The sequence below is a fragment of the Notothenia rossii genome, assembly GCF_949606895.1.
Source record: "Notothenia rossii genome assembly, chromosome: 5".
NCBI classification, from domain to species: Eukaryota; Metazoa; Chordata; class Actinopteri; order Perciformes; family Nototheniidae; genus Notothenia; species Notothenia rossii.
In genome coordinates, this window is record NC_136903.1 from 64,692,546 (window position 1) to 64,720,225 (window position 27,680).

Consider the following 27,680-nt stretch of genomic DNA (forward strand, 5'->3'; position numbering starts at 1 on the left):
TTTATGTATAAAAGACATTAAAAGTGGATTTTGCATAATAGGTGATCTTAATAATAAATGCTATTCGTTTAAGTTTTACAATAAAAAAAGAGCTACCCATGGTTACCCTAACTATACATTTAGCCTTCATTCATACACTATTTAGGGCTTTATACTAAGTATACATTAAAGTCACTTTTCAACGTAAAGTGACTAAACCTTTAACCATGTTTAACTTGTGTTTCTACTTGTGTTCCTGTGCAGCTCAAGGTGCCCATGACAGACAAACCTAACACCACAGTGAACTTCCGCAAGCTGCTGCTAAACCGCTGCCAGAAGGAATTTGAGAAAGACAAGGTGGACGACGTGGTGTTCGAGAGGAAGCAGAAAGAGCTGGACTCTGCTGCATCGGTATGTGCCCCATGAATAACTTGGGTGTGAAATCCGATTTCAAGCACGGGGGAGGGAATGAAACTGTGGCAAAGACATGTAGTGAATAACCTGCAGGTTAAGCATTTGTTTAATGTTCCCCTGCTCCCCTCAGACGACAGAGCGTGAGCGGCTGCAGGTGGAGCTGAGGGAAGCCAAGGACAAGGCCCGGCGGCGCTCCATCGGCAACATCCGCTTCATCGGCGAGCTCTTTAAGCTCAAGATGTTGACTGAGGCCATCATGCACGACTGTGTTGTCAAGCTGCTGAAGAACCACGACGAGGAGTCTTTGGAGTGTCTCTGCAGGCTGCTCACCACCATCGGCAAGGACCTGGACTTTGAGAAGGCCAAGGTGAGGAGGAGGAGAAGATAGGTGATTTATTGTATTAGCCAGAAATGATCAACAGTTCAATGAGACAACTTCATCCCGTTAAAGGGAAAGTGTGCCTTTTTTCTTTTGATGTCTAATCAGTTTTGATCAGTTCATAGCAATACATTCCTCAGTGCGTGCAATATTCACCATGAAAGCTGAATTTGCAGCTGCTAAATCTTTTAGTTTTGTTAAACAGAATGCTAGTTTGCAATGCAAGTAAGTTGTTGCTAAAAGCGAAAATGTTGTCCTAAAATATGACCTCAGCAAATGAAATAGAGAAAATAGCTTCATGTCTCAAAGTAACCTCTTATCTCTCTTTCTTCAGCCTCGCATGGATCAGTATTTTAACCAGATGGAAAAAATCGTCAAGGAGAGGAAGACGTCGTCTCGGATACGGTTTATGTTACAGGACATTGTAGACCAGAGATTGGTGAGTGTGTGAGCGTTGTGATGTCTGTTTATGTTCAGGTCAGCTCTGGTTCACGATGAGGTTTGTTACATTGATCTCTCTGACCTCCTGCAACCTGATATTGAGTATTCTGCTCATATTCTGCTATAGTCTACTACTGCTCTTGTTATTGATTTTCAACACCTTTTCAGAAAGATTGACGGGGAAAAAGAACTGTTTAGTCAAATACGCTGTAGAACCTCTTACAGCTGAGACCTATTGTGCTTTTGGGGTATTTCCCTTTCCTGTAGTGTGTTATATAGATTTCAGTGCATGTTAATGGTTTGCAAAGGCTACAATCTCAAAGTTCTCTCTCCCACACAAATGTCTTCTGTGGACATTGTATTTAATATGTCCTTAAATGATCTTGGAAGCAGTCTGTTTAAAGTATAATGTCAATTTAAAAATACAAAGCTACAAGAATGACAGCTACAGCTGCAGATGGTATGTGCCTTATATCTGATGCATTGTTCGTCCTTATGTAACAAAATGTACTTAATTTGTCTTTAACCTGCTTAGTGTCGTGTAAACGCATTTACATTAGAGGAACACCTGCATTGTAATTCTCTGACATTACACAATCTATTGGAATCAATATCACGGGGTGTTTCTCAATCTCGAGTACGCTTGCTTGGCAGCACATGTCTTCCGAGTCACTTGCTTCAGAAGCGAGGCAAGAATACTACCTGGCATTCGGAAAACAAAGAGTGGAACAGGCGAGCAAGTGTGCAGGTGTGCGTCATATGAGAGGCCCCGCCTTACATTTTCCGCCACAGATTTGGGGAAATTGATCCGTGCGCAAAGCATTGTGGGGATTTTAAGACCGTGGAGTCTACAAATGTGCAGCCTCGAAATGTATCCAAACGAAGTACGCCGGGCTCTGTAGCATTCCAAGTATGCTGGACATTGGAACAGCACTTCGGCGGCACTCGATGACGTAGCATGCTTGAAATAGTGGCTCTGGAGCAGCCTTCCTCAAAATTGAGAAACATCCAGTGTCTCCTTCAAGACGCTGTAATCCCAGTTTGAAGCCCTGCTGTGCTGCAGTCTGAACATCAGCATTCTGCATTGAAACGCATATCCATAACCAATGAAGGCTTGACATCTTTCAGTCACTTCAGATCATTGGCTCATTCTTCAGTCTTAGAATTCAGATTATTCCTCTGCACTTGACACTTCATGTTTCTGCGCTGATATATCTTCTATGATAATACCCTACATCCCCCGATGTTTACGGAATGATCTGGACTCATTTGAAATGGCTCTGATCAGGTAAAGGACGTGTTGGAACATCTGACACTCCTGTTGATTACTGTTCTTATTCTTCAGCACAACTGGGTGTCCAGGAGAGCCGACCAGGGCCCCAAAACCATCGAGCAGATCCACAAAGAGGCAAAGATTGAAGAGCAGGAGGAGCAGAGGAGAGTGCAGCAGCAGCTTCTCTCCAAGGACAGCAAGAGACGGACAGGTCAGCCCGCCCCAAATCCCCTTTAAGGCTCACAGTGCTATCGGCACGGCTACAGCGAGTCAGGAAGCCTCTAACATACAGACACACTTCCTGTCCATGCAGCCTGCAGAGATGCTATTGTGCCCAACAACAGACAGGAGGCCCCCCCCCCCCACTCCCTCCCATCTGTTAGCAGGCCTTTTCATGTTTCATCATATTTAGCACGAAGGGGTCAAAAGCGTCACATTGTCAGCTGTCTTTCAATGAATTCAAATGCCATTAGATTATCACTGATTATTATTTAATACAAATATATTTTATATATACTTCTGATATGCTGAATTATCTTTTTATCTTAATACAATTTAATCATGGAACATAATACTAGAACATGGGATGTGCTTAATTTGTGATTGAAAATAAATAAAAGGACGTTTTCTCGTAAATATAAATGTTCTTCCGCCAAATGTACCAAAATGAGTTTGCAGAGGCACCGTGAAGAAGGTTATCATGTCCATTACAACATCACATCAAATGTGTCTTCTATAGATGGGGAGACTGGATTAAGCCATTCCTTGTAGTTGCTTTTCTAAACAGCAAATTTTTTTAAATAAAAAAGGAATCCAAATTCCTTTTAAGAGTGTTTTACATGTCCTTGGTCGTAGATCCAAGAGATCAGAGAGATCAGAGGGACCAGAGGGATCAGCGAGAGCAGCGGGATCCGCGCGTGCCGAGAGAAGAGACCTGGAACACTGTGCCCGTGACGAAGAACAGCAGGACTATCGACCCCACCAAGATCCCAAAGATCTCCAAGGTGAGACCAGCTGCTTCTGCTCACAAAGATTCAAAGAGTAGGACAAACACACCTCTCTTCTAACGTTGTTTCACTTTGTTGTATCAGAGGAAGCCCAATTATAAACTCATCAAATCCATCAACACTTGAACAAAAAAAGTCTTGATGTGCCATTTTTCATGACACTGAGTCTTGGTTGAAGGCTGTCAGCTCTGCCTTGTAATTTAATTAAATCTGTGCGCCTGTTCTTCGTGTCATGACAAGTTTGTCTCACCTTCATCCAGTGTTTTTCCACCCCTGCACCAGTGGTGGTGGTTGTTGTTGTTTCAGTAGAAAAGTGTCTGTACACAGCAGATAAGTGTTTATACAGCACCGAGAGGAATCCTGTGTACTCGAACACTGTCCCTGCCCTCATCTGATCCACATCATTGTGGTGTATGTTCAGTTATGCACTCTCCCTCTGCTGGAATCATGATGAACTGCTTTGTAAACAAGACCTCCCCCTGCAGGAGGAATTTCACCATGCTGTCAGTGTTAGTCAGAAACACTCATTTGTCTTTTATGACAAGTCATGTTATATGCTGCATAGTGTTGTCACGATACCAACATTTTGGTTTCGATACCAAGTCAAGAATTGCGATTCCGATTCTTTTTCGATACTTTTCTTTTATTATTTTCATGATAAATAAAATTGTAGTTTATCTGTTAAGTGTTTTCTTACAACATGGTCTCTTTCTTACAACATGGTCTCTTCAAACATTGTTTGTGATTTATTTGATAGTTAACTTTATATTTTATTAACATGTAATAGTACAGTAATATAAATAATTATTGACAACATGTACATTGCAGATGTTAGCCACATTGGTAAGTTAGCTAAACATATAGCTATATTAGACAGTTATCATTGCCATTAATTGCCTCGTCAAACTACGAAAACGTTTGTTTGTCAAAAAATAAATTACACTTGTTTGAATTAGATTTGAGGGCATGGGCTTGAGCATGATGTAATTATGTTATCTATCACATTCGCGAACCTGTCTGTCTTTAAATTCTTTAAACAGCTCTGGATGCCGGTCGGCGAGGTGCTTAGCCAAGTTTGTGTGTTGGCTCCCTTGGTTGCAGGGATCTAAAACATGTGTTACAGACAGGCCTCGTGGTGTCCGTAGACTTGCCCTAACTGTCAGAGATATAGCTAAAATACTTCCAAATTTAGCTTCTGGCGTCTTTTTTGTCAACAAGCCGAGGCGCAGCGGCAGATGCACTCCCACTTGCAGCCATGCTTCTCGTTTTCTCACATGCTCTGGCAGCTAGCGCGTGCACGAGAGAGGGGAGGGGCTTAGAGCGTGCTTGAGATGGGAGGGACTGCAGGCACGGCTGCAGTGCAGGGAGTGGAAGCAGAGTGCTGAACACACACGGCTCTTATTAAAACAGCGCTTTCTCACCGGAGTACTTTCCCCCGTCATTCTTAAAGTACCGATACTAATGAAACGGAGGAATCGTAAAGTTTTTAACGGCAGGGTATCACGGTACCTTTTCAAGTATCGGTAACCCGTGCAACACTGCATACTACTGACTGTATTTCTTCAATCAGAGTACAAAGTTTAGGCAGATTGTTAGGATATGGTATCACATGCAATCTTTATTTACACACATATGTGTATTATTTATGTCTACTCAGACATAATCATCTAGACAATCTTGTAGGTTTAAGTCGCATATCGTGTCTGAATTGAAATTATTTCCTCACTGAAAGGATATCCTCATTCGCTCATTCACTGAAATGATTTCCTCATTCGCCTTTGCTGTCATTTTTCCAGGTCTGCTTGCAGCTCGTTCTTAAACTATTCTCTTCCTGCAGCCTCAAATAGATGAAAAGATCCAGCTCGGCCCCCGGGCCCAAGTCACGTGGGTGAAGGGCAGCAGTGGAGGAGCCAAGGCCAGTGACTCAGGTAAGATTATCTGAAGCAAGACCACAGTGGCTCCAAGCATTGCAGTAGCAGGAACTGGCAATCTTTACAGGCCAGAAAAGACAATGAATATTACATTACATTACATTTAGCTGACGCTTTTATCCAAAGCGACTTACAATAAGTGCATTCGACCAGGAAGATACAAACTTTAAGAAAACAGAATCATATAAGTACATCAGGTTTCATAGAGCTAAAACATTTCAAGTGCTACTCAACTAGCTTTAGATAAGCCAGTCCTTTATTAGTATATAAGTGCTTTGTTAGTAATTCTATCGCTCGAAGTGGAGTCGAAAGAGATGAGTTTTCAGTCTGCGCCGGAAGATGTGTAAGCTTTCTGCTTTCCTGATGTCAATGGGGAGCTCATTCCACCATTTTGGAGCCAGGATAGCAAACCCACGTGTTTTTGCTGATGGGAACTTGGGTCCCCCTCGCAGTGCGGGTGCAGCGAGCTGTTTGGCTGATGCAGAGTAGAGTTTACGTGCTGGGGTGTACGGTTTAACCATGTCCTGGATGTAGGAAGGGCCAGATCCATTCGCAGCATGGTGTATATATATAAATAGTTTATAACAAAGTTAGGTACATTTAGTATTGTGAGTCATAGGTGCCAATCTAAATATTCTTCATCACTCGATGAAGTTGTTTGTTGACTGGTTCAACAAGCATCAACATTTGAGTTGAAATCATTATAAACTTCTTTAAAGTAATGCTAAATGGGTCATTAAACCTCTGTTTTTCCAACTGTAGATTAAAATGGAAAGAGGTTGCATGTTTGTGTTATTATAGATGATAGATGGCCTAAATGTGAGGTTAAGATGTCAGCATGTCCTAACAAAATGTGAGGTGTTATCCAATCATATCTGGAATGACATTTCATGTAAACAAAAAACAGAGAGGTTGATATTGTCAAGTATGATCATATTAGAAATTGAAATGAAATGCATTGTACAAGGTTTGTATAGTATTACAAAATATAAAAAGTCGTGAGGGAGATTTTTTTCCTCTAGACATATTAATCCAGAATATTTATTGTGTATATAAAGTGTTTTAAGTGACACATTCACTCTAATAATACCTGCTCATTTGCTTTATTTGTTGCCCTTTATAACAGAACTATCACGGACGGCCGGCCTCAATCGATACTCTGCGCTGCAGTCTACTCCTTCCCTTCAACCCTCCACCACTCCTCCACAGAACACAGACTTTGACCCCAGGAGAACTCTGGGAAGGTAAAGGTCACCATCAATCAATGGTCTCTGACCTCTTGAGATTGGCCCCTGTGTCTTTCTGATGGTTCCCCCGGATACAGAAACAGTTTCCTTTATTCCCCTCCAGCAGTCGTAGCAGTGTGGGGAGAGACCGCGGTGAGAAGCCCCTGATCTCCACCCCTCCATCGTCTCGGCCCGGACCCTTCACCAGGGGAGGCAGTTCCAAGGAGCTGCTGGAGAGTCCGACCCCCGAGGAGCCGCGCAGAGAGCCGGAGCGAGAGGGAGCCGAGCCCCGGAGACCGAGCGTCACAGAGGACAAGACGGAGAGCAGAGTCAGAGAGCCGGGTGAGGGGCTGCACACTGATGCTTGAGCTCTATGATTTCAAGCCATGAACAGGTTTTATTTTATATCCAAAAATCTTGGATGTAATGAATGTATTAGCAACTGCAGGTCGAAAACAAAAGGATCAACTCCATAAAAGATATCAATTAGTTTATATTTTCAACAAACTCTGCTAATAATCTGTGACGGTTATACTTATACTAATCTAAATAGACGAATAAATGTGACTCATACAGAGAAGATCTGACCTGGATCTTCATGTTGCTTTCACACCAACGCGGTTCCCATTTTCTGGTTCAGAACCGTTTTTCCTCTTTAGCCCCCGTTTTGTTCACACCGCCCAGAGCCCGACTGGTGCTGCCGCTGCTGCGTCATGACGTCACCGTTTACATCGCTGATTTTCTCCCCAACGGCGTCGGGTTGATGATCGTGTTGCTTTTAATCATACGAAGTCAGATTAAATTAAATAACTAGTTCTCAACCCTCGTACTTTTCTCCAGAGTTCTGTGGTTCATTGTTTATTAATGTATTTCAGCGGCATTTACCGACCGCTGCAGTGCTGCCCGCTGTTTGACATCACAACGCTGTTATGAAAGTTTGACATGACAACCTGTGCAGTCCATGTATTGATTCCATCCGATAGCTGCTAATACAAAACAACACTTCTGCCTGCTCTCCACAATGATCAATAACAGCGAGCGGATGGTCAAAGTAAGGTACAAATAAACAGAATCACACGAAGCCTGGTTAGTGTTGCCTGACTTTATAAAGTGTTTGATTGCGTTCTAGTCACTTTGCTCAGCGCTACTGCTTGTTACAACTTTCATTTGCCGTACTCGCCATAAACTGTTAGCTCAGGTTAATACCGCCCCTGCCCCGCCTCCGACGTACCATTTTTTGGAGCTTGGTAAGAACAGGTTTTCGGGGAAAAGAGCCGGCTCCGCTGTGGTGTGAACAGGAAAAAACTGTGCTTATCAGGCTCTAGCTCCGAACCGGCCCTGGAACCGCGTTGGTGTGAAAGGGGCAAGACAGAAACTATTTTTATTGTCGTTTTTTTTCGATCAACAGTGAAAGCTGAGCCGGTGGTCCCGACTTCAGACAGACCTGCTCTCTCTGAGGAGGAGATTGAGAGGAAGTCCAAGTCCATCATCGACGAGTTCCTGCACATAAATGACTACAAGGTACCGACATTCACAAGAAGATAGGTCCAACATTAGGTCCCTGTTTAGTAGGTGGCATGTTTGAATGTAAGTTAACAAACTTGGTGCTTAGAAGGATGTTAATGAGAAATCAATGATTGTTTCTTTATCACTGAGCCTACAACAATAGCTACCAGAATTCAAAAGCATGTTGTGTTTCAGTCTCCCTTCTCTTACCAGTAACTAGGGATGCTCCGATCGCCAATTTTGGGGCCGATCGCCGGAATCAGTATCGGCCGATCCAATCGAATGGGCGGGGCCTATGGGGATCGTCCAATTTAAAGTGATGTTTAAAGCTCAGTTAATGGGGCTCATTCACTGGCGCTTCCACAAACAACAACCAACATATTTTTTATATAGAAAATGAAGTACATTATTCAAGTTTACATTCACTTTGGATAATAAGCGCTCTCTTTTCCTCTCCCCCTCTCTCTCTCTCCCCGAGCCTGTCAGTATCGTCTCATGCAGCTCACTGATCCAGTAATGAGTGACCCGACAGTGAAGAATAAATATATATTTATAACTAGTTTAGCTTGTTCCAGAGGTAGATAAAACAGCTAAGTGTGTTAGGTCTAACTCTTAGTGTGTGTTTCGCTCCGCTCACCGGTCCGTCACAGCGGGTGGAGCTGCAGGATTTCTGCTTCACACACGTTGCATGCTATTTTACTGTCTTTTTCGGACACCTTAAAATACTGCCATACTGGTGAAGCCATTTTGGCGAGCTTGTTTTGCCGCACACAGAGAAAAGTGTCATGTATTTTACGTCATTATTTTACGTCATGCGATCGGCTCTCGCGATCGTCATTTTTGTGCAAAAACATTTTAAATAGCGCATTTCAAATCAGAATAACTCAGTGTGCTTCCAGACTAGGCGAGGACACTATCGATACTGACTCAGCAATCACTGTAAGTTATATTCTTGTTTAAATAGACTTCTCTGTTTCATTTATTCTACTCTGTATAATTGTTCTGTAGTTATTGTAGCTAAAACGGCGATTTCTGAGAGATTTTAAAATCTCAGATCTGCTCAACTCCAGGCGTAACTCGGGTCTCAGTGAGTCACGCCCCTCAAGTGTGCATTTCAATAGGCAGGAAGACTCTGCTGATTGCGTGAAGTGCAAAAACATTTTAAATAGCGCATTTCAAATCAGAATAACTCAGTGTGCTTCCAGACTAGGCGAGGACACTATCGATACTGACTCAGCAATCACTGTAAGTTATATTCTTGTTTAAATAGACTTCTCTGTTTCATTTATTCTACTCTGTATAATTGTTCTGTAGTTATTGTAGCTAAAACGGCGATTTCTGAGAGATTTTAAAATCTCAGATCTGCTCAACTCCAGGCGTAACTCGGGTCTCAGTGAGTCACGCCCCTCAAGTGTGCATTTCAATAGGCAGGAAGACTCTGCTGATTGCGTGAAGTGCAAAAACATTTTAAATAGCGCATTTCAAATCAGAATAACTCAGTGTGCTTCCAGACTAGGCGAGGACACTATCGATACTGACTCAGCAATCACTGTAAGTTATATTCTTGTTTAAATAGACTTCTCTGTTTCATTTATTCTACTCTGTATAATTGTTCTGTAGTTATTGTAGCTAAAACGGCGATTTCTGAGAGATTTTAAAATCTCAGATCTGCTCAACTCCAGGCGTAACTCGGGTCTCAGTGAGTCACGCCCCTCAAGTGTGCATTTCAATAGGCAGGAAGACTCTGCTGATTGCGTGAAGTGCAAAAACATTTTAAATAGCGCATTTCAAATCAGAATAACTCAGTGTGCTTCCAGACTAGGCGAGGACACTATCGATACTGACTCAGCAATCACTGTAAGTTATATTCTTGTTTAAATAGACTTCTCTGTTTCATTTATTCTACTCTGTATAATTGTTCTGTAGTTATTGTAGCTAAAACGGCGATTTCTGAGAGATTTTAAAATCTCAGATCTGCTCAACTCCAGGCGTAACTCGGGTCTCAGTGAGTCACGCCCCTCAAGTGTGCATTTCAATAGGCAGGAAGACTCTGCTGATTGCGTGAAGTGCAAAAACATTTTAAATAGCGCATTTCAAATCAGAATAACTCAGTGTGCTTCCAGACTAGGCGAGGACACTATCGATACTGACTCAGCAATCACTGTAAGTTATATTCTTGTTTAAATAGACTTCTCTGTTTCATTTATTCTACTCTGTATAATTGTTCTGTAGTTATTGTAGCTAAAACGGCGATTTCTGAGAGATTTTAAAATCTCAGATCTGCTCAACTCCAGGCGTAACTCGGGTCTCAGTGAGTCACGCCCCTCAAGTGTGCATTTCAATAGGCAGGAAGACTCTGCTGATTGCGTGAAGTGCAAAAACATTTTAAATAGCGCATTTCAAATCAGAATAACTCAGTGTGCTTCCAGACTAGGCGAGGACACTATCGATACTGACTCAGCAATCACTGTAAGTTATATTCTTGTTTAAATAGACTTCTCTGTTTCATTTATTCTACTCTGTATAATTGTTCTGTAGTTATTGTAGCTAAAACGGCGATTTCTGAGAGATTTTAAAATCTCAGATCTGCTCAACTCCAGGCGTAACTCGGGTCTCAGTGAGTCACGCCCCTCAAGTGTGCATTTCAATAGGCAGGAAGACTCTGCTGATTGCGTGAAGTGCAAAAACATTTTAAATAGCGCATTTCAAATCAGAATAACTCAGTGTGCTTCCAGACTAGGCGAGGACACTATCGATACTGACTCAGCAATCACTGTAAGTTATATTCTTGTTTAAATAGACTTCTCTGTTTCATTTATTCTACTCTGTATAATTGTTCTGTAGTTATTGTAGCTAAAACGGCGATTTCTGAGAGATTTTAAAATCTCAGATCTGCTCAACTCCAGGCGTAACTCGGGTCTCAGTGAGTCACGCCCCTCAAGTGTGCATTTCAATAGGCAGGAAGACTCTGCTGATTGCGTGAAGTGCAAAAACATTTTAAATAGCGCATTTCAAATCAGAATAACTCAGTGTGCTTCCAGACTAGGCGAGGACACTATCGATACTGACTCAGCAATCACTGTAAGTTATATTCTTGTTTAAATAGACTTCTCTGTTTCATTTATTCTACTCTGTATAATTGTTCTGTAGTTATTGTAGCTAAAACGGCGATTTCTGAGAGATTTTAAAATCTCAGATCTGCTCAACTCCAGGCGTAACTCGGGTCTCAGTGAGTCACGCCCCTCAAGTGTGCATTTCAATAGGCAGGAAGACTCTGCTGATTGCGTGAAGTGCAAAAACATTTTAAATAGCGCATTTCAAATCAGAATAACTCAGTGTGCTTCCAGACTAGGCGAGGACACTATCGATACTGACTCAGCAATCACTGTAAGTTATATTCTTGTTTAAATAGACTTCTCTGTTTCATTTATTCTACTCTGTATAATTGTTCTGTAGTTATTGTAGCTAAAACGGCGATTTCTGAGAGATTTTAAAATCTCAGATCTGCTCAACTCCAGGCGTAACTCGGGTCTCAGTGAGTCACGCCCCTCAAGTGTGCATTTCAATAGGCAGGAAGACTCTGCTGATTGCGTGAAGTGCAAAAACATTTTAAATAGCGCATTTCAAATCAGAATAACTCAGTGTGCTTCCAGACTAGGCGAGGACACTATCGATACTGACTCAGCAATCACTGTAAGTTATATTCTTGTTTAAATAGACTTCTCTGTTTCATTTATTCTACTCTGTATAATTGTTCTGTAGTTATTGTAGCTAAAACGGCGATTTCTGAGAGATTTTAAAATCTCAGATCTGCTCAACTCCAGGCGTAACTCGGGTCTCAGTGAGTCACGCCCCTCAAGTGTGCATTTCAATAGGCAGGAAGACTCTGCTGTCGCCCATCAGCAGAAAATAGTTAACTAATTACAGGGGCGTGCCCCCAAAGCTGTGAGAACTGAGCAATCAGGTATCCATCTTAGGTTGCGTTTTTCCTGCAGCGTCAGCTTCAGCGTCAGCCAGACGAAGACTGACAAAGACATTAAGAGTCCTGTGGGAGTCACGTGGGAGGCAAAGAGGAGGCAAATCCTACTCTGATTGCGCCAAGTATCGCTGGTGTTATTTAGTTTTATTCAATTCTCTTGGGTTCTCTAGCCCCTCATGCTATAATCATGTGTATTTTCTGCATTCCTGTTCATGTGTCTTCTCGCAATTATCACTGGCCCCGTGTTTCTCCTAATCGATCTCACCGGCCTGCTCTCGTCTATCCCACATGCTCCACTGAGATCCAGCATCTAGTTTCAGGGGGCCTGTGGAACTGCCAGTCAGCTGTTCCTAAGGCTGACTTCATCTCTGGCTACGCTTCCCTGCAGTCTCTGGATTTCCTTGCTCTCACGGAGACCTGGATCACTCCATCCAACACATCCACCCCAGCAGCTCTCTCCACAGCATATTCCTTCTCCCATACACCCAGACCCTCTGGCAGAGGAGGTGGCACTGGTCTCCTGCTCTCTCCCAAATGGAGCTTTTCCCTCTTCAAGCTACCTAATTTCACTCCTTCCACCTTTGAATTCCATGCCGTCACAGTAACCCATCCTATACAATTAACCATTGTTGTTCTCTACCGTCCACCAGGCGCCTTGGGGGACTTCTTGGAGGAATTAGATAATCTCCTCTCACACATCCCTGAAGCTGGCCCTCCCGCTGTACTTCTCGGAGATTTCAACCTCCAGACAGGGAAGATATCTGAACTAACATCTCTGTTAACCACCTTTGCTTTCTCACTGTCTCCATCCCCACCAACTCATAAAGCTGGCAATGTCCTTGATCTCATATTCTCAAGGAACTGCTCTACTTCTAACCTCTCTGTAAACCCGCTCCACACATCCGATCACTTCTTCATTTCATTCTCTCTACCCCTTTCCAAACATAACAACCTCATCTCTTCTAACTCTGCTCCTGTCCGCCGTAACCTCCGTTCCCTCTCCCCCTCTACCTTTGCCTCATCGGTGCTCTCAGCCCTCCCTTCCTCTGACTCGTTCCAACTCCTGCCTCCAAACACTGCTGCAAAAACTCTCCTCTCGACTCTCTCATCCTCTCTGGACTTTCTCTGTCCTCTCTCATCGCGGCCGGCTCGTCAGTCCCCTCCTGCTCCCTGGCTAAATGATGCACTGCGTGCTAATAGAACCATCCTTCGGGCAGCAGAGCGGAAATGGTGGAAATCCAAACACCATGACGACCTCCTAACCTATCAGGCTCTCCTCTCCTCTTTCTCTGCTTCCATCTCTCAGGCAAAAAGCACTTTCTTTCAAGATAAGATCCAATCTTCCTATTCCAATCCCAAAAAACTATTTTCTATCTTCTCCACCCTCTTGGACCCCCCCAAAGCACCTCCCCCCTCCTCCCTTCTGTCAAGCGACTTTGTTAACCATTTTGAAAAAAAGGTTGATGATATTCGCTCTTCTTTTTCTGACTCACCTTTACTCACCGCTGGGTCACCAGACCCTCCCTTCACCCACACACTGACCTCCTTCTCCCCTCTCTCTCCAAGTGAGGTTCTTACCCTCGTTACCTCTGCCCGTCCTACCACCTGTTCTCTGGACCCTATCCCCTCAAACCTCCTTCAGACTATCGCTCCTGATATTCTACCATTTCTCACCCATTTCATCAACACTTCTCTAACTTCTGGTCACTTTCCAAACAGTCTCAAGGAGGCAAGAGTAAACCCTCTCCTAAAGAAACCCACTCTCAACCCGTCTGATGTTATTAACTACAGGCCCGTCTCTCTCCTCCCGTTCCTGTCTAAAACACTTGAACGCGCTGTCTTTAAACAACTCTCCTCTTATCTCCATCAGAACAACCTTCTGGATCCGCACCAGTCTGGTTTCAAGGCAGGTCACTCAACAGAAACTGCTCTCCTTGCTGTCTCTGACAAACTGCACACTGCTAAAGCAGCCTCCCTCTCCTCTGTCATCATCCTTCTGGACCTGTCTGCTGCATTCGACACGGTGAACCATCGGATCCTCCTTCGCACTCTCCAAGAACTTGGAGTTTCAGGCACTGCACTTTCCCTCCTCACCTCATACCTCAACGACCGCACCTACAGGGTTACTTGGAGAGGGTCCGAGTCCGACCCTTGTCAATTAACTACAGGGGTCCCTCAGGGCTCGGTTCTTGGTCCCCTCCTCTTCTCCCTGTACACAAACTCGCTCGGGTCTGTCATTAGCCCGCATGGTTTTTCATACCACTGCTACGCTGACGACACCCAACTAATTCTGTCCTTTCCCCGCTCAGAGACCCAGGTCGTCGCACGCATCTCTGCTTGCCTAGCAGACATCTCTCGGTGGATGTCTGCTCATCACCTCAAGCTCAACCTTGACAAGACTGAACTGCTCTTCCTTCCGGGAAAAGATTGTCCCACTCTTGACCTAACAATCAACATCGGCACCTCTGTTGTTTCCCCGACTCAGACTGCAAGGAATCTGGGTGTGGTCCTAGATAACAAACTGTCCTTCACTGCAAACATCGCTGCTACAACCCGCTGCTGCAGATACACGCTTTACAACATCAGGAGGATACGTCCCCAGCTGACCCAGACATCAGCGCAGATTCTGGTCCAGGCTCTCGTCATCTCACGCCTAGACTACTGCAACTCCCTCCTGGCTGGTCTACCTGCATGTGCCATCCGACCTCTGCAGCTCATCCAGAATGCAGCGGCTCGTCTGGTCTTCAACCTTCCCAAATTCTCCCATACCACACCGCTCCTCCGCTCCCTTCACTGGCTTCCAGTAACTGCTAGAATCCATTTCAAGACACTGGTACTTGCGTACCATGCTGCGAATGGATCTGGCCCTTCCTACATCCAGGTCATGGTTAAACCGTACACCCCAGCACGTGCACTCCGCTCTGCATCAGCCAAACAGCTCGCTGCACCCGCACTCCGAGGGGGACCCAAGTTCCCGTCAGCAAAAACACGTGGGTTTGCTATCCTGGCTCCAAAATGGTGGAATGAGCTCCCCATTGAAATCAGGACAGCAGATAGCTTACACATCTTCCGACGCAAACTGAAAACTCATCTCTTTAGACTCCACTTCGAGCGATAAAATTACTAACAAAGCACTTATATACTAATAAAGGGCTGGCTTTCTAAATGCCAGTTGAGTAGCACTTGAAATGTTTGGCTCTATGAAACCTGATGTACTTATATGATTCTGTTTTCTTAAAGGTTGTATCTTCCTGGTCGAATGCACTTATTGTAAGTCGCTTTGGATAAAAGCGTCAGCTAAATGCAATGTAATGTAATGTAATTTTTAGAGAGCACCAATCGATCGGCAGAGAGCGAGTATCGGCCGATATCGATCGGCAGAGAGCGAGTATCGGCCGATATCGATCGGAGCATCCCTACCAGTAACACTCATTCTGAATCCCATTCCCTTGTGTCCCAAGGAGGCTGTGCAGTGTGTGGACGAGCTGGACCTGAGCTCTCAGCTGCACGCGTTTGTGCGCATCGGGGTGGAGTCCACGCTGGAGCGCAGTCAGATAACCCGGGACCACATGGGCCAGCTCCTCTTCCAGCTGCTGCAGCGCGGCATCCTGCCCAGAGCCCAGTTCCACAAAGGGTCAGTTCACCTGCTCTGAATGTACTCCACATCTTAATCAAGAACACAATGTGACCAAGGCTTGATCATTAACTCTCCAGAAAGCATATTTTGTTATTGTGTTACTGTCTTTCTAAATGATCTTAATTTACTTTCAGTCTCACTTCCTGTCAGCTTCATCAGACTTCATTGACATCTCTTGCAGCCTTTAGGGCTTTCTGTTCTGTATCCTGCCAACAAGCACTTCTTGCTTGTTTTTGATTTTGTTCAAAGTATCCATTGTCACTAATTAAAACTCAAATTTTGTCTGTATTCATCATCATCATCATCTTTATTTAAAGAGACTCTTGGTCCATTATTACAAGACATACAACACTCAAATATAAATAAAAAAAGGCAGTTATACCAATGTTTCCACAGAGGTGACTGGTATCGTACAGCACTGAGACACGGATCTGAAAGCAGCATAATGACAGAGTTATGAGAAACATTAAATCGACAGATGAATTTGTACATCAGATTTCTCAAAAGAGCATGGAACGTGTTGACTTGTGCATTACAGAACATTTCACTTACACTGCACCACCTTGGTTTCCTAAGCAAACAGTCATTATATGCAACCTGGAGCTTCCGGAGGCTCGCCTTCTTAAACTTGACCCACAAGGGGGCAGTATCGAGGAGTACAATAAGCTCTAAAGAGGTTCACCTTAACCTTATCTGAACACCAAGAGAATTTTCTAGCCAACATGTTGGCTTGTATATATAAGACACGCCGCTGTCTATACATGTCATCATCATAAGCCATTTCATCTGTGATAATGTGTCCCAGATACTTAGTGTTACAGCAAACAGACAGCACCTGTCCTGATAGATAGAATGTTGGAAAACAAAGGTTCTTATCCCCTTTTGCTCTGCAGATCATTACAGCGCTCTTCTTAGCATTGTATTTAACGTCAAATTTGACTCCATAATCAGAACAAACATTTAGCAACTGTTGAAAACCAGCACTGCTAGGAGAAACAATAGCCAGATCATCGGCATACATAAGATGGTTTACAATCACATTATAAATCACACACCCTGTTTTACACACACTTAAATCATAAGATAGATCATTCATATAGATATTAAAAAGGCATGGTGAGAGGAGCCCCCCCTGGCGGACTCCATTACCAACACCAAATGGCGCCGAGACTGCATTCCGCCATTTTATCCCCATGCTCTGGTTGGCATTGGTTGGCAATAAGCCAGGATCCTAATTATACTGTTAGGCACACCCCTTTGTCTCAATTTTAAAAACAGTGTATGATGGTTAACTCGGTCAAAAGCCTTAGAGGCATCAATGAAACCAATCAGAACAGTGGAATTCTGTCTTCTATATGTTTCTACCATTTCCTTCAAAGCATAGATGCATAGCTCAGTACCATGCTTAGCCTTGAAGCCAAACTGGTTATCTGAGGTACATAAATAAGAACATAGTCTATCTCACAAAATTCTTTCCAGGAATTTGGATAACACACTGGATAGAGCAATTGGTCTATAGTTATCCAAGCTCCCTACCTTGCCCGCTTTGTCCTTAATGACAGTGACCAAAGTAACAGTCAACATGGAGTCTGGCAACATACCATGAGTAATGAGGCCGGTAAAACAAATGGCAAGAAGAACTGCAACCTTCGGGCTTGCCAGTTTAAGGTGCTCTGCAGTGATTCGGTCAAAGTTCGGTCATGCTTTGTTATCAGTTAGCTGTGCAATTGCTCGATAAACCTCTTTAGCTGTGATTCCCACTGTGTCACTTTTCACAACATTACCAACTTTGTAGGGGTCACTTTCAACACAATTAAGTATAGTAGAGTAATGTTGCCTCCACAACTCAGCTATGTTATCGGCTCCAGATACTCCCTCTATGGTACATGGTAACAATGTACTGGCCCTGTTCAGAGCTCTTGCCTCCTTCCAGAAGCCAGTCACATCATTATGAAGGAGCTTTTCAGCCATAGAATCCGCTCTCAATGTTTCTGTATGTTTGTTGACATAACGAACTGCATATTTATATCGAGCATTTGTACGCTTTTTGAGATCCAGGACAGGCCCCTCTCTGGGCCTTCCTGCCCGGACCCAGGCCCCAAAAGCATTCTTGGCTTCAGCGTATTGATCAGCCACATGTTTATTCCACCCTAGCTTGACGTTGTGTCTCTTCCTAGAGTAGATATAGCACGGTCTACTGGCCTTACATACAGCTTCCACAATACAATCATACATGTTACAGAGGTCTTCACGGTGAGAGCTTTCATTACAACCCACATCAACACACAGAGTTGCCACTTTGGGTAGATATACATCACTCAATAGGACATCAGTTCTCCCATAGTACAATAGCCTATCCTCATTTGTGAGCTTGGACCAATCCACTTTAGTGGTACAGGCATTTTTAACCTCTTGAGACATCTCAGGGAGACTATCATAATCTAGTGACATTACAAAAGGAATGTGATCTGACATTGATGTCTCATACACAATCTCAATTGATCTTACAATGTCATGGGCATTAGCAGTGTTTATGCAATGGTCAAGCCATGAAGTTGTATGCCAGGCCTCGCTTATATATGAATAGCTATCTGTAGGCAAAAGTATTTGGCTTGATAATATAAGATTGTTATCATCACAAAACTGTAGCATATGCTTAGCAAACAAGGACCTTTTGTCTGATATTTCAGCATTCATATCACCCACTACATAAACACTGGTGGAATGATTATCAACAATAAAATTATGTATAAAAGCAAGTCTGTTCAGGTATTCATCTTCATTATGCTGTGACTCATATGGTGTGAATACATTGAGAATGCTAAACTCTTTGTTATTCATTTTGATCTGTACAGCAATACAGCAGTCAACTTCAAGCCTGATGACATTAATGACAGCGTCCAGCTTTTTGTGCCACAGGATAGCCACGCCCCCTGCTATCCTTCCTCTCACTAATCCCAGAGATAGGTCCGTAGTGGACTCACCAGCCCCGTGAAAATTGCCATTAAGAGAGTTCAACTTTCCCAAGTCCTGCTTTGGAAAGAAAGTTTCTTGCAAGCATAAAATGTCACATTTTTGTACCAAGTTTTCCACCACTACACATCGGATCATATCAGCAGCGCTGTTGCCCAGGCGCAGCCCGCGACAGTTAAATGATCCAACCCGCATAACGTTTAGCTAAGCAGGCTCCCGTGAGCGGGAGCGCGCTCCTTCACTACAGATTATCGTGCCACCTAACCATTTGCCAAAATGTTTTTAATACCAGTGGTAACCGGCCAAGCGCCGGGCAAAAAACAATCTTCAAATAAAAGAAAGTCACCGGAGGAGTTAAAGGAGAGTGACAGGGAGCATGAGAAGAAGAGGGAGAGAAAGTTTCAGCCAGCTTGATCGATGGAGTTGGCTTCTAGTGGTGAAGTGTCACTGGCTGCACCTCTCAATATGATGCCAATATAAACAAGGTCTTCTGTCGGCTCTGTACATCAATGCCGACCTATGCTGACAAGTAAGTGAAGAGTAGAAAATATAAAGGTATTGGCTTTAGGGAAATGTCCCAGCAGTTTAGAATGAAGGGTCTAATCTCATCTATAGCCATTACATTTCTAACTCCTAATGACAGGAAGGCAGAAAGTGCATTATACAAATAATAATACTCATAATAGCAGACATTTTTTAACAATGACCACAATATCATTATTTTAAATAACCAAATATGAACAATTGAGGAAAATGAGGAAAAACTGATTATTCAAATGTTGTAGTACAAGTAGTAATGTAGTTAGTGCATGAATTACTATTGCAACAAATGTGTTCATTTTCTTCATTATTAGTCGATTTCTTTTGGACGAATGCTCCGGGCCAGTGGTTACAATGGTGGGGCCAGTGATAATACAATTCCACCTGCCCTATCACCTCCGCTTTACGTGGTTCATAATATCGCCTCACAACTGAGCCTTCAGGCCAGAGTTCTGGGTTAAACATCTCCGCAATTCATTGCACTCAGCACACACTTTAAACAAGCTATATCTGTTGCTCGCAGTTTCAATAACATGTGACAGTTAACATCACGGCCGAGTTGTTCAGTTAGATATTCGGACAGTGTCTCAGCATCACGGTCTGGCGAGAAATTGGTAGCAAAAACACTCACCAACTTCGTACGGACCACTTTTATATTTCCTTGTGCAGCAGTGCCAACAATAGGCTTAGGCATCCTCCGTTCAGGTTTCCCAACAAGCTGTTTAGATAAGGCAGACTGGCCCTCGGCCCTATTCCTCCGACTTCTGCCCTGTTTCACAACTTGACTCCATACCTGCAAATTTACCGCAGTTCCTCCAGGGCTCTCACAGGCACTCACGGTCCCTGACGCAGCAACCGGGTCAACACAGTTGGGATGTACATCAGCAGAAGCAGAAGAGCCGGGGGGGCTCGCATCCTTCACCGACACCGCACCATCCTGGCCATCACCCCGAGTGCTCCCACAGGCAGTTTCAGCGTCACTTGGTACAGCCAGTCCTCCACCATGACTCGGCTCCAACTGGCGTTCTACGGCAGCAACTCTGCTGTCCATGGTCGCAGCCACAGCACGCAGGTCCTCACCGATATCTGCCTGAACTTCCACTACGTGTCTTAACGCGCAAACCTCGCTGTGCAGTCGCTCCATCTTGCTCAGCAGGTTGGACACATCCAGGTTGTTAAACGTAACAGGCGGCAGCTCATCCAGGTAGTGGGAAACAAAACGGGGGATTTTCACCGCACTCATTTATTACTTTTAGGCAGCTTTTGATATTGTTTGCATCCTTCTGGTTGCCTTTAAAGGCCACACACTGCTGCTTGGTTTCAGGACAGAGTTCAAACAACGTCTTTTTAGAAGTATCGATCCATTTGGAATCGAAGGTGTTAGAGGCTACAAGGACTAGCTCCTCCTGGGTCATAGTTTTAATTTGAACCGCCAGGGAGTTGAGTAACTCATCCTCTACAACAACTAGGCCGGCAACAGTCTTGTATATTGTAGGTTTTAATCGAGGCCGGTGGTTTGAATCAGGAGCTACCGAGCCACGACACACACCATCAGCCATATTGGACACACACTGTCATTTGTCTGTATTGTTTGTCCGCAACTTTCTACCAGGAGATTGTCAGACCTGTTCAGTGTTTTGCTGAAAGTCTACCAGAAAAGAAAAGTAAAATCTTGCATTGAAATGTTTTCATTAAAGGTGTTCCCCTGGGATCTGTCACTGGCTGTGTTGCTTTCCCTGAGTAACTAAAGATCTATAGAAACTGAAAATAGGTCGGAGATGAATTTGGCCACGTTTTATTATTCTTTTAGAAAAATCTGTTTCAATGTGTTTCTAATGGAAAACCACTTGATGGTGGTTTTCCAGTAGAAACACATTGATAGGAAACGTCCGTATTGAAGGGTTATGTAGGTCATGTTGGACATGTAGGTCAAACAGGTTGCTAATCTATATCAATGGGACACAAAATGGGAAAACCCTATTTTATTTCTTTAGTGTACTCTGTAAACTTAAAAGAAAACACCATTGAAGGTTAGCTGTTGTTTTGATACTGTAAATCAGTTTACAACTTAAAAGTGTGAATCTGACATAATTAAAAAAAAGTTTTAAAATATAAATCAACATATTATAGGTTCTCAAATATAATCAAATGTGTATTTTAGCAGCTTTGTGTTTAATTTGTAGTTATACTTACAATGCATGTGCAATTCCAGTTGTCTCTTTCCAGAGTACAGGAACAGTAGTATAGTTCTTAATATAAAGATCCAGTGTGTCTTTTTGTTGTAGCTTTGCGGACATGCTGGAGCAGGCGGACGACATGGCCATCGACATTCCCCACATCTGGCTGTACCTGGCCGAGCTGCTCAGCCCCGTGCTGAAGGAGGGGGGCTTCTCTATGAGAGGGCTCTTTAGGTTAGTCATTTACTCCAAAACTAAAAGAGAACATATAATACAAATGAACTCAAATGTGGTGCATTTGCTCAGGATAAAATGTGACCACTTGGATCACTGTGCACAGGGTTGGTGGAGGAAGTAGCTAAGATTGTTTTACTTTGTTTATCGTCACTGGACATCTGATCAATATTTTCATAATGAACAAAAATACTGAGTTGATACTTTACTTTTTTCTCGCTTATGTTATGGTTTCCTGTGCTCATTTCCGAGATACATTTTTAGTCTTGTTTTGGACACATTTTAAGTTTGAACAGGAACTTAGAGTTGCACAGTATAATGTATTAAGCGTGAGTCTCCTAATGTGTTATTTAACTTCCCCATTCTTCTGTATGAGTGAAAGGGAGGATTGCATGTAATCTGTGGTCTTGGTCTGTTCACAGTGAATTAAGCAAACCTTTGCTTCCTGTGGGAAGAGCTGGGATCTTAATTTCTGAAATACTGCACATACTATGCAAACAAATGGTAAGCAACACTTTATTTTCAATTTTGTAATGATGTTACCTGCTTTCATTATGGAATGGACTTCTGGGTATTATTCAACAGGTTATTTTGCCGTTTGGATTTGTAGCCTGTTTTGGCACATTTGGCTTTCGGCCTGTCCTGGACACCAGAAAGAAATGAGTTGTTTCAGAGAACAGATGTGCGATGTTGTCTCTTTGGTCTCCACAGAGCCATAGGACTGTGGGCTCTTTGTGGAGGGAATCTGGCCTCAACTGGACCGACTTCCTGCCAGAGGGGGAGGACGTCCAGGCTTTCATCTCACAACAGGTTGGTTTTTGTATAATTGTATTTTTACTGAGTTACAAAGTTTCATATCTTTAAAAATATATATATATATATATATATATATATATATATATATATTAGGGATGTGCTTCTCCATCACTGAGGACGATGCGATGCGCATCTCGATACGTTGCCACTATACGATAAATTAACGATACATTTGAAACACCAGGCGATACAATTTGATTCACCCCTGTTGCGATACAGTTCGATACGATTTGATTCAACATTATGCGATACGATTAGATTCAACATTATGCGATACGGGGCGATACGATGCGATTCAACACAATGCAGAATAATGATACTTCAATATGGCACGACAGAGGATTTTTGTTTTATTCCTCATATGCAGCAAATCATACATTAACAAAAAAGTGCTTTACATATTTGGTTCTCTCTACTAGTACTGCACAATTGTATAACACCTCACAGTTAAACAATGTAAGGATGCATTGCCCATGATTAACAATGTGCAAATAACAACTACCATAGAGCAATGCCCATACAGCTGCCAGCCTGATGTGCTTAACACTCAGAGGCTAACTCACCAGTGAGCAGAAAGCAGTGGTTTTGATATGAACAAGAAAGAATAAAAATAACCTTTCACAAACAGCTCCATCATAACTGCTTACAGTAAGGAATACATTTAAATTATTATTGGCCGTCACAGGCTGCTGTAAGCTAAACACCTCTCTCTCTGACAGAACACCTCACTGAGTGATTTAACTCATGTCTAACTTTCAGGTTTCTCTTTTCAGCCGCAGACCCCATGTCGCCTCTTTATGTGCGTCGCTAAGTTCCTCGTACTACTTGTGTACTTTAAAGCAGCACGGCATCATTTACAATTTTTCAAGTTGACCGTCTTTCTTGAACAATCCGAAGTGCTGCCAAACGTTTGATTTGTAGGTATGTTTCAGTGCGCTGTGTTTCTCTTTCTCCTCGACTTCCGTGTGTGTTGATAACTGAGAGTATCGGCCTCCGTAGTGCGAAGCAGAGATCAAAGATCGTCTCTGCTGAGTGCTGACGAGAGTATATTATATGAATGAATCGCTTTTTTACCGATGCAAAGACGCTACGCAATCGATGCATCGCGAGTTCAACCCAAACTGTAGCCGATGTGCACTCTTTCAACCGGTGCACTCGCATCTTGAACGTTTATGCCGGTGCACCGATGCAAATCGGTGTATCTTAACATCTCTAATATATATATATATTTATATTGTTTTTAAATACAATATTATAATGAACAAAATAATGAATACATACAAATATAATCAATAATAAATGCATTTAATTAAGGAACCACAGGAAGACATGAAACAACAAAAATGTGCTGTAAAACAGTTGTCATGACATAATATTGCTTAAAATGGTACTGAGTGTTTCCTCAGATGTTTGGATGCTGGGTGATTAGATTTTTGTGGCTCCACTCTATCTGCAGAGCTTCATAAAATGTGCCTCATATATTTGAAATGGTTTTTCCTTATTCCTGTCTTCTGATATTGCTTTTTCAATGTTCAAGTAACATTTCATTCACTTTTTCCACTTTACAGTTTTCTTAATCGTATTGAATCCCAATAATTCACCATATTCCCGTCCCCTTCTCCATCGTTTCTCCTCCACCTTCTTCTTTCCATTTCCTGATTATTATTTTTTTTGGCACTTTCCCATCATACTGATGTCCTCTCGTCTTAATACAGAAACTCCAGTTCGTTCTGTCGGACGGCTCCAGTCCGGAGACGGCTCTGTCCGGAAGGATCTACTCTCCTGAGGAGCTGAGCCAGCAGCTGGAGAGACTCCTCCTGGAGGACATGGCCAGCGACGAGCAGATCTTTGACTGGGTAGAGGTAAGAGAAGTGGCAAAGAAAAACATTAAACCTTGTAAGCTGTGTGCCTTAATTCAGAGTGGTGGTCCTTTTATCAGTATGTGCTTTGTCTCTATATTTAACATGCTAGCTAGTTATTATCTGCTATGTCACTTTTGCTGTAATCTTGTACATTTCCCGGCTGAGTGACTAATAAAGGAATTCTGATTATCAATGACCTATAGAACTCTGGCACTGAACTTTTTCATAGGCAGTTTTCAAAGCCATGTGAAACTGTATGTGTGTGTTTTGTCTTTCTCCCCCAGGCAAACCTAGATGACTCTCAGATGAGCTCGTCCCCCTTCCTGAGGGCTCTGATGACAGCTGTGTGTAAGGCAGCAGTGAAAGGTAAGCACTCCACCACCTGGAGGAGAGACTCGTCTAATTTTTTTAAATGGCGCCGCTGATTGCAATTTTTACTCTGTGCCAAACGTGCGCTCACTCTGCCTCTCGCTTCACCGAACAGATGATAACACCAACTGTCGAGTGGACACGGCCATCATCCAGAGGAGATTGCCTGTATTACTCAAGTACCTTAACTCAGACACTGAGCGACAGCTGCAAGCACTTTATGCACTTCAGATGCTGATCGTCGCACTTGATCAGCCTCCAAGTAAGTGCTGCGTCTCAGCTTCATCAAGAGGAGGTGGGAGGAGGAAACTAAGATTTATATTCCTTCAGTTTAGTTTTTTGAGTCGTTTTTCAAGTTATAACATTCAAATACACATAATAAATCAAATGTATAGTCTTTACTTTTTAAGTTGCGTCAAACCATATCAAGTTTTTCCTGAGCTAAAATGTTATTACACCTTTTTAAATGAAATTTAAAAAACTAAAACATATATATGCATAATAATCCCAAACCACATTAGTTTTCATACCTGGTTTTTATATTTGTTAATGCAATCATAGTACCGATCATGACCAGTAAATGGATGTCCGCATGTCATATCTACTGTATTTCCACTAAAACAAACATTAGGAACTATCCTCAGAGAGCTTACAGCATTGGACAGACGGCACAGTATTCACTAAAGCCAGCATTTTAATAATGACATACTAATATACACAAAGTGCCATAAATACTAAAGCTCAAAGCAGTAACAGAGTACAATAAATGTGCATTCATAATTATAGAGTAAATCACAATCCAAACGAAAACATTTACCTTAGAGGGGTTTACAAGTAAATGTATTTCTTTTAAAGCTCTGAGATGTGAAACAGTTCTCCCCCAGAGGGCATCTCCTCAGAGGGGAGCATCTGCACCAGCAGGATGCCTCCACTGGATCTTTTTGAATGAATGTAATATAGATGTTCAGGGGGGGTTACTGTAGCAGAATGGAAAGTCATGTTTAAGATAGCCTCATCTCAAATCAGGAATCATTTTCAGTGCAAAGAAAATGACTGGTGTTAATTTCCCTAGAGACAAACTATGACCAAGTATGCTTTTTTACCTGACAAGACACCGCCAACATAATTTCACCCTTGCTGTGACTATTTTAGTATGCATATTGTTTACTGAGCTTAAATATTGTTAATGAGGATAAACTAAAGAAATATTATAGAACGTTTTTTTATGAATGCAACAATTCCGCTTTCTACGTAACAACGGCAAAGAGCACAGTCGGGAGTAATCCGATTACATTTTTTTAATTAAGTTAAAGGTAACAATGACATGTTGATATTCTGGTTACACTAGATTGACTGAAATGGACTTTCAAATCTGATGGCTAAAAAGAACAAGAACTCAGTTGAATTCATTGACAAATATATATATATTTTTTAAATCTTCTCAAAAATAGCCCGACTTTTAATAAGACTTCTTCAACTTAAAAAAAACCCATCGGGATGAGGTTTAACATTATGAACAAAAAATCACAAATTGCACAAAACTAAGACAAGTAGCTGACAAAGTTAACACCGCTGGTCTCTTTGTGTTGCAGACCTCCTCCGGATGTTCTTTGACTGTCTGTATGACGAGGACGTGATCTCGGAGGACGCTTTCTACAAGTGGGAGACGAGCAAAGACCCTGCCGAGCAGGAGGGGAAGGGAGTGGCCCTCAAGTCTGTTACGGCCTTCTTCACCTGGCTGCGGGAAGCGGAGGAGGAGTCGGAAGATAATTGACGAAGGAACACACCCGGGGGGAGGGTGGGGCAGGGCGTAGAAGAACTGCATACTTACAGCAGAACAAACAAACTTTCAAAATGGGTGTATGGGCAGACGACATATTTTACGGCTGGAATTTTTTTCTGCGGTACGGTTCTGAAACATGCCGCCATTTTGAGTTTGGATTCCAACAGCTGAAGCACTAAATACCTGTATTATACATAGAAAATATTTTTGTTTTAAATTTTAACTTACATTTGTTTTGTTACTTTTTAAGAAGAGACTTAAAAGATACATAGGTTCCGGACTCTTTAATTTATTATTTTTTTAAGGACTGCAAATATGAAAGTTATTTAACATTTGCAGATGCTCACAAATGAGAACAACAACAGAAATAACAATATAATTAATTATAATAACAAAATAATAATTGTGAAATAAATAGCCTCCCTGGATTCCACACTGTTTGGTTTAAAACAGGGTAAACAAAGTAATTTTGGGATGAAGGGGAAGCAGAGATAAAGAAGAGTGGATGCACAGAAACTATTAACGTTGTCCGTGTTTGACATTTCCAGGTCCAAGTCTTCTCCTAACAGGCAGAAAGTGTTTCCCTCAGCCTTGGCTTGCTCTACGTTGATATACATAAGCCTCATGACAGGTTAGAGGTATGCATTCAAGAAGCGATGCAGGTCTGTCCACAGAACTTTCAAAACAAACGCAGACGAACAAACCGGATACATTCAAATGAAACGAGCAAAAAATGCAACATTAAAAAGCAAATCGCCAGGGTCGCTCAACGTGAAATGCTTGTAATACTTCAAACTACAGAGCAGATAAAACTTGTAAATACATTAAAGACAAAAAAGGTATTTAAAAAGTGATTGTCATGATTTGTTCTTTTGATTGTTGGTGTCAAAATATATGTTGCTATATTTGTTTCTTTTAGTCCCCCTGATACAAATGAATCTGTGTGTTTTCAGTTTTTCCCTTTTTGGACAGCCGGTCCTCAGAAGAAGCTGAAGGATGTTTCAGAGCAGCTCCAGGCACTGATTTGTTCACCTGATTCTTTAAAGCAAAAATTGTTATTTAAATGTGTTGCCTCTCTATCATTGCCAGAGCTTTAAAATACTTGTGGAACTTAATTCTGGCTCACATTTGCTCACAGTTCTGACTATATTTTG

At 42.5% G+C, this 27,680-nt stretch overlaps 1 protein-coding gene across 7 annotated transcripts in view; it reads left to right on the forward strand.

The window, feature by feature from the left end:
• Positions 1–27,590, forward strand: part of eif4g3a (eukaryotic translation initiation factor 4 gamma, 3a) — a 67,911-nt gene extending 40,321 nt beyond the window's left edge. For 4 of the 7 annotated variants that reach the window (XM_079682954.1, XM_079682958.1, XM_079682956.1 and 1 more), the window contains 17 exons: positions 244–390; positions 524–760; positions 1,107–1,211; positions 2,559–2,697; positions 3,342–3,490; positions 5,331–5,421; positions 6,551–6,668; positions 6,778–6,992; positions 8,059–8,171; positions 15,597–15,769; positions 21,571–21,696; positions 22,119–22,200; positions 22,408–22,506; positions 24,228–24,374; positions 24,659–24,740; positions 24,859–25,005; positions 26,336–27,590. In XM_079682954.1, the coding sequence (XP_079539080.1) occupies positions 244–390; positions 524–760; positions 1,107–1,211; positions 2,559–2,697; positions 3,342–3,490; positions 5,331–5,421; positions 6,551–6,668; positions 6,778–6,992; positions 8,059–8,171; positions 15,597–15,769; positions 21,571–21,696; positions 22,119–22,200; positions 22,408–22,506; positions 24,228–24,374; positions 24,659–24,740; positions 24,859–25,005; positions 26,336–26,517 (2,352 nt within the window). In that variant the 3' untranslated portion in view covers positions 26,518–27,590. Of the gene's footprint in view, positions 1–243; positions 391–523; positions 761–1,106; positions 1,212–2,558; positions 2,698–3,341; positions 3,491–5,330; positions 5,422–6,550; positions 6,669–6,774; positions 6,993–8,058; positions 8,172–15,596; positions 15,770–21,570; positions 21,697–22,118; positions 22,201–22,407; positions 22,507–24,227; positions 24,375–24,658; positions 24,741–24,858; positions 25,006–26,335 lie in introns of all 7 variants that reach the window. The other 3 variants (XM_079682953.1, XM_079682955.1, XM_079682957.1) reach the window with 1 other exon arrangement.
• The last annotated feature ends 90 nt before the right edge of the window (positions 27,591–27,680 follow it).